The sequence below is a fragment of the Sceloporus undulatus genome, chromosome 1, assembly GCF_019175285.1.
Source record: "Sceloporus undulatus isolate JIND9_A2432 ecotype Alabama chromosome 1, SceUnd_v1.1, whole genome shotgun sequence".
In the NCBI taxonomy this organism is placed as follows: Eukaryota; Metazoa; Chordata; class Lepidosauria; order Squamata; family Phrynosomatidae; genus Sceloporus; species Sceloporus undulatus.
Genome location: NC_056522.1, coordinates 99,393,092 through 99,399,517, shown reverse-complemented (window position 1 = coordinate 99,399,517; position 6,426 = coordinate 99,393,092). Strand labels below are relative to the sequence as shown.

The 6,426-nt window shown below is 37.4% G+C and overlaps 1 protein-coding gene across 1 annotated transcript in view; it reads right to left on the bottom strand.

The window, feature by feature from the left end:
• THEMIS (thymocyte selection associated) overlaps positions 1-6,181 on the bottom strand; it is an 84,668-nt gene extending 78,487 nt beyond the window's left edge. The window contains exon 1 of the mRNA XM_042444928.1: positions 6,086-6,181. Coding sequence (XP_042300862.1) covers positions 6,086-6,176 — 91 coding nt within the window. The 5' untranslated portion in view covers positions 6,177-6,181. The remainder of the gene's footprint in view (positions 1-6,085) is intronic.
• Between the last annotated feature and the right edge of the window lie 245 nt (positions 6,182-6,426).

Here is a 6,426-nt window from a genome sequence, read left to right as displayed (position 1 = left end):
TCATATCTTTTGGTGTGAATATATCAAAACTGAGCAGGAAAAAAAAAACCCAGAGGGATCTTGCTGTGTGAAGGGTATTAACATCTGAGCATGTATGTTAGCTAACCACTTTTGTTCAGGACACACAGGTTTTGTAAATATTCAGCTAGGCATTAGAAAAAGCAACAGACACAAGTTTATCTTTCCACATGCAAAATTAAAACTTTAAATGTCAAGGGCTTTAAGCCATTTCTAGCCTAGGTGAATCTTTTTAAAAATGACTTCTGCTGCTTCTGATTTATTTCTTCCCTGATGGGTTTATGACACCTTCTGCTGTGTTTCATTTATCTGGCAGGTTTGAACTTTGTATGCGGTGACAGAGCTTTGATGTAAGCTGCAGTGTCTAACAGGAAAGAACAACTTGACACCTCAGAACATTTTTTTTGTTGTTTCTCTTAGTTCCCAGATTCGGCATTAACTGGTTATAAATAGCCTCTTAAATATGCATATATATGTGGAATAATCCTTCATTAATCCTTGTGCCCTCATTATCATTATCATCCTGATTCTATAGAATGAGTAAAGCAGTCTGGAATATTCTGGGAGTTGTAGTCCAAAAAGTAATGTTTCCAAACTCAGCCAATCTTATATGAACCTAAGCATCCTTTCTCAATTGTGTGTGTTATATATTCTTGTTCTTGTGTTAAGCCAGGCTGCCACCTCACCCAAAATGCATCTCTCCTCATTCACATGCCACATTTCTAATTTTTTTACTTATTGATTTGATTTATATCCTACCTTTCTCCCAAATGAGACTCTCTCAAATTCCAGTTCAACATTCTGGCCACTAATATATAGTGGTTCACTTTTAGCTCCTTTGGTGAAGAAAGAAACATTTATGAGTAATTAAGAACCCGGTGTTCAGGTTGTTGGCCTGGGGATGGTGGAGATCAAGGTTCATATCTGCATTAAACTATAAAGGTCACTGGGTTACAGTCATTTTCTCTCAATTCTGAAGAGTGGTGAGAACCAGACTGGGGGTAATTGTTCCTTGATACAATTGTAATAATTGAAACAATAAAGATATACCGTGGTACCTTAGTAACCACTGTGGTTTGGTTCCAAGACCACCCCCACCCCCCCGTGGACACCAAAATTTGTGGATGTTCACGTCCCATTATATACAAATTTGTAGTAAAATTGTGTCCTTTATATAAAATGGCCAAATCAAGGTTTGCTTTTGGAATTGTTTTGTGTGAGGATTTTTGAACCATGATTGGCTGAATCTGTAGATGCAGAATCTGTGGATATGGTGGGCTAACTATACACCAAAGTGGCAAAGCAAGCGGATAGAAAGAGGATATTAATTTGAAATGTTGAAAAGATGCCAGAGATGTGTTCACTATAATGCAAGTCATCAGGTGCCATCTACTTATTTATCTGTACATAAGGCTATACCCTATGTAGAGACTTGGATCCAGGATACTTGAAGGACCGTATCTCCCTGTACCTGCCCCCAAGAATATTGAGGTCATCGAGAGAGGCCCTTCTCTCTGTCCCACTAGCCTCTCAGGCATGTTTGGTAGGAACAAGAGAAAGGGCCTTTTCAGTGCCTGCTCCCAACTCTAGAACTCCCTCCCTAGGGAGGCCAGGATGGCTCCATCCCTGCAGTCCTTTCAGCGGCAGGTAAAGATGTTTCTATGCCGGCAGGCATTTGCATGACAGGGTTGCTCTTTTATTTTTGTTTTAAACTTTAAACTTTAATAATTTAATGTTTTTAATTGTTTTGATTGTTTTTTTAAACTTGTATTTTGCATGTTTTATAGTGTTTTAACTTGTACTGTTTTAGATTTGTAAGCCACCTTGAGTCCTTGTATTGGGACGAAGGTGGGATATAAATAAACATAAACATAATCATAATAATACGCTAGCACCTGATTTATACATTGCAGATCACACACTAAATGACTTTTATCCAAACTGTCTATGAGAGTATATAAAAAAGTGTCAGTAAGTTGTTGCTTTTGTTTAGGAAGTCTAAACATGAGAAACATAAGAAAAAAACATGTTTAATGAGCACAAAGGCCTGGCTACACCAATATTCTGTTCAAACAGTGGACAATCAATTGCCCATAGAAAGCGAACCAGCAGAATATGAGTGCAGCTTCACCTTCTAGTAATAGTAATAATAATAATAATAATAATAATAATAATAATGTGTATTCTGCTTTTTCACAAAGGAATCAAAGTGGATTCCAACAGTATAAATAAAACTTCAAACAATTAAAAAATTACAATTTTAACCCTCCCCCAAACCCCAACCCTCCCCCAATCATAAAAAAGAGTGATCGACTCATAAAAAGAGAACATCAAAGAATTTAAAACTACCCAATAGGACTACATTAAAATTTCAGGCAGATTAGCGGAAAAAAAGAATCTTCCTCTAGAGGAGGGGAGGGGATAAGGGTATCAAACAATTTTGGTATCAGTAACAACAGAGGTGTCAATAGAGGGGGAGGCAAGTCTAATGGATCTAATAGCTCTAACCTAGTCTGGGAAGGCCTGCCAGAAGAGATCCATCTTAATAATCTTTTTAAAGGTTTCCAAGGTGTTAACGTGGCAGATCTTGTCCGGCAGGTCGTTCCAGAGCCTGGGAGTGGCTGATGAGAAGGTCCTCTGGGTCACTGCTGAAAGTCTGGTCTTCTTAGGTTGTAGCAGATTCTTCCCAAAGGACCAAAGTGTGCGGGGTGGATTGTATGGAAGTAGGCACTCCCACAAGTAGTCAGGACCCAAGCCATGTAGGGCTTTAAAGGTTAGAATCAACACCTCGTACCTTGCCCAGAAACTCTATCTTCTGCTGCCCAGAAAGCCTCTGATACAGATGATATATAGCCATCTTGATTAAACCCATTGATAGCCATATCCTCTATTAAGTTGTCCCATAGCCTTTAAAAACCATACAAGTTGGCAGTTGCATTAGTATGTCCTGTGGCAGTGAGTTACAATTTAACTGTCCTGAAACTACCACTATTTAGGTTAAATGGATGATTCCTGTGAAAGAATTCATAGACAAGGTTTCTTCCTAACTATTTGATGCACACTATGCATAATTTTATACTTCTCTATCTTTTCTTCTGTCACTTGCATTTTTTCAAAGCCAAACAACCCAAGTAATGTAACCTTTTTCCTTGCTGGGTAATTTTTCCTGTTTCTTCATCATTTTCATTGCTTTTTAAAGTAGACGATGACCATCTGGAAAATCTCAAGTTAGGAATTAAATCTCTCCACTCTTTTCTTTGTGCAGGAATAAAGTCCATTTTGACAATATCTGTTTGTATGTATTTAGCACACATGCTCTATGAATCTGAATAAATGGTCCTAAGCGACTCTAAATTTTACAAGGGAAAGATGACATTTTTTACATCCCTGCCACTGGTTAAATTAAGCCAGAAGAAAATGAAATTCAGTTGCCCATAAAATAATTATACTAGAATTTTAAAAGGTCATAATTTTTGCAATATAAAGACAGGAATGTCAGATTTCCTAATCTTTGTTAAATCAGTAGATGTGTAATATTCTTAGCTTTTTTAAAAAAATCAGTATTTCCTAAAATATTTTAAGAAAGAATATATGAGATCAATTTCTAGCAGAGTTTCAATTAATTTTAATCATATTTATCCTCAGATTATTAAGTCGTTAGTGCTTGTCTGATCAGTATGGACTAGTACTGTATTACTTAAAAGAAGTCCCTTTTATTTAATTACTATCTCCAAGTGCTCCTCTTTATTTTCATGAGATTTAACCAAGCTCATACTATGGCAATGGATAGTAGGCTTATCTAGAGCTTGGAAAGATGGCTTTTGCTGGCTAAGGGATTGGGGGAGCTGTTGCCTCCAAACTGTAACTTTCCCAGCTTTGTTTTGTTTGCAAGTATTCCCGTTAAGAAAAAGAGAAAAAACCCTCTGGGCGTGATAACTTTTCATTTCCATCTTTTATGACCCAAAGAAAAAGAAGTCATTATGAATAAAGACAAATGTATTACTGGAAAAGTAACTTTTTAAAAAAATGTATTTTAAAAAAGAAAACAGAATATATAATTCTCTGGGCTCTTCAAATAGGCTGGTCTTTACTGAAAATGCAGTACCAGTAACTTCTACTAGCTGGACAAAGCTCTCACATCCCATATTTTTGGCCCCTACATGCAACTGTGGTACCACCAGAATTTTGAAGACCCTTGTTCAGCTATGTTAAGAGACAAGAAAGGCGCAATCAACTCCATCGTCACCATGCTTGCTTAAGCTCTGAACCAGTAGAATCCTTAACATTATATATTCTAGCTAAAAAGGTTATTGAGGGAGAAAAACTTGTTTGAATCTCTACCTATAGCTCTAAAGACCTGTTTGGGAACCTGTTCCATTCATTTCCCCCTCTGCTCCTGCAATACTTGCATTAGAAGTCAGCACAACCCCTGTGTTAGGTGAGCAACAATATATAGTTTAATCCCTATTGTAAAACTAGGTCATTGAACCTTCATGCTGTGAGGGGAAGGCCAAATTTTCTGAGATCTTATTATGGTCTGAGATTTGCTGTTTCAGGAAAGGGGAATCTATTGTCTTCTAGGTATTGCTGAAGGACATAAACCTGTCATCCTTATCAATAGTAAGGCATGATCATTGCTCAGCATCATCTGAAGGATTGGAAATTCACCACATCTCTGATACTGTTTATATTATACACTCATATTTATATAATACCATTTTATTGTGAATGTGAATGGTGAATGTTTATGGTAATTTGGGGGTCATTCACATGTTGTTGTGTTTAGCATGACTATGCAAATAATCTCACTCATGCATTCCAGGTTTGTTATTCACACTATGGAACCACATTTATTCACATGGCTGTGAGTTTGGTTGCTCACATGTGCCAGCACTCAAATAAAGATGGAATCAATGGTGTGTGCTTTTTCCATTAGAAAAATGAATGGTGTGTGCTGCTGCGCTGCTGCACTCAAGCCCCATTATAATGGTGGCACTTAGTCTGGACCCCCCCTTCCTAAAATCCTAGCTACGTCCCTGAGCCACTCATCATCATAAATAGAAAACAGAAAACATTAAGAGTGCATCTACACTGTAGAAATAACGCAGTTTGACACCAATTTAAGTGTTGTAGCTCCATCCTGTGGCATACTGGGATTTCAATTTCTGTAACGTCTTTAGCATTCTCTGCCAAAGAATGCTAACATCTCTTCAAACTACAAATCCCAGGATTCCATAGTGGTTAAAGTGGTGTCACACTTCCTTACTTCCACAGTGCAGATGCATGCTAAGTTAGTTGAAGGTTGCAAAAAATATATAAAATACTGTAATAATAAAAAATTAAAAATTACAGTAATACACTGATGAAAATGCTATAGCATCAAATTTCCAGTGCTTTCCCCATATATTCTATCTAAACAGCTTCCTTATTTAAAGCATGTGAATGGAGTAAAAGGGGATACTAACATAAAGCAGAATTGCTGCTCCTCTTATAGCAGCCTTCATCAACCTGATGCCCATTTAAAGTCTTAGATGACTTCAAATTGTGCCTAACAAAGGTGTTGCAGTGATATGGTTTTACTATTCTGGAGTGGGAAAAGGTCACATTATACAAGACACTCCTGAATTATATCCGACCATCATACAATAGGCATGCTTTCTCTGGTCTGATTCCAGCAGCATCTGACCACGCAGAGTTCCAGTAACCCATTGTCCCAACTTTCCTTGTCTCATATGCACTGAGTGCTCTGAGTTTACTTATATTAGCATGTAGTTTAAATTCTGCCCCCCCCATCAGTGAGAATATGCACTTTTAGCACCTGAGGATCTGATAGTCAAAGGCACAAAAATGCTTTTATCATTCCTGACTTCACTCCAATCATGCAAGGTTCAAAAAAATATGGGATGTATTATTTTTATATGGTTATCATTATTCTTTGCTATAAGAAGACTGCCAGTTTATGAAAAGATGATGCTCTCAGAGTATAAAACTTCGAGTTTGCAGACTTCATTTAAAAGCAATGCTGAGTCACTCTGATGCACTACTATGATTTTAAACTAAAACTCACCTTCATCATAAAAGCCAGACTGAATTTGTAGAATCCTAGGGAGAGATCTCGGATCTAAGGAATGGATGAAATTCTTCAGGCTCAGGGCCATGATTTGTGCAGCAAAAGGAAAGATTTGTTGTTTAAACAAGGATACTTGAGGTATCTTCTTGCATTTAACAGATAAACCCAACCCTCTGAAATCCAGAACAGGCTTTTTGCTGAGAAAGAGTGTTGTAATTTGTTCACTGTGGAGACCACTTCCTCTGACCTAGCTTTGAGTTGATGTAAAGCAGGAATAGGAAGCAAAGATAAATGCACTTTGCACCTGGGTATGTGCTACCTAGTGTTTGTGCCAACTT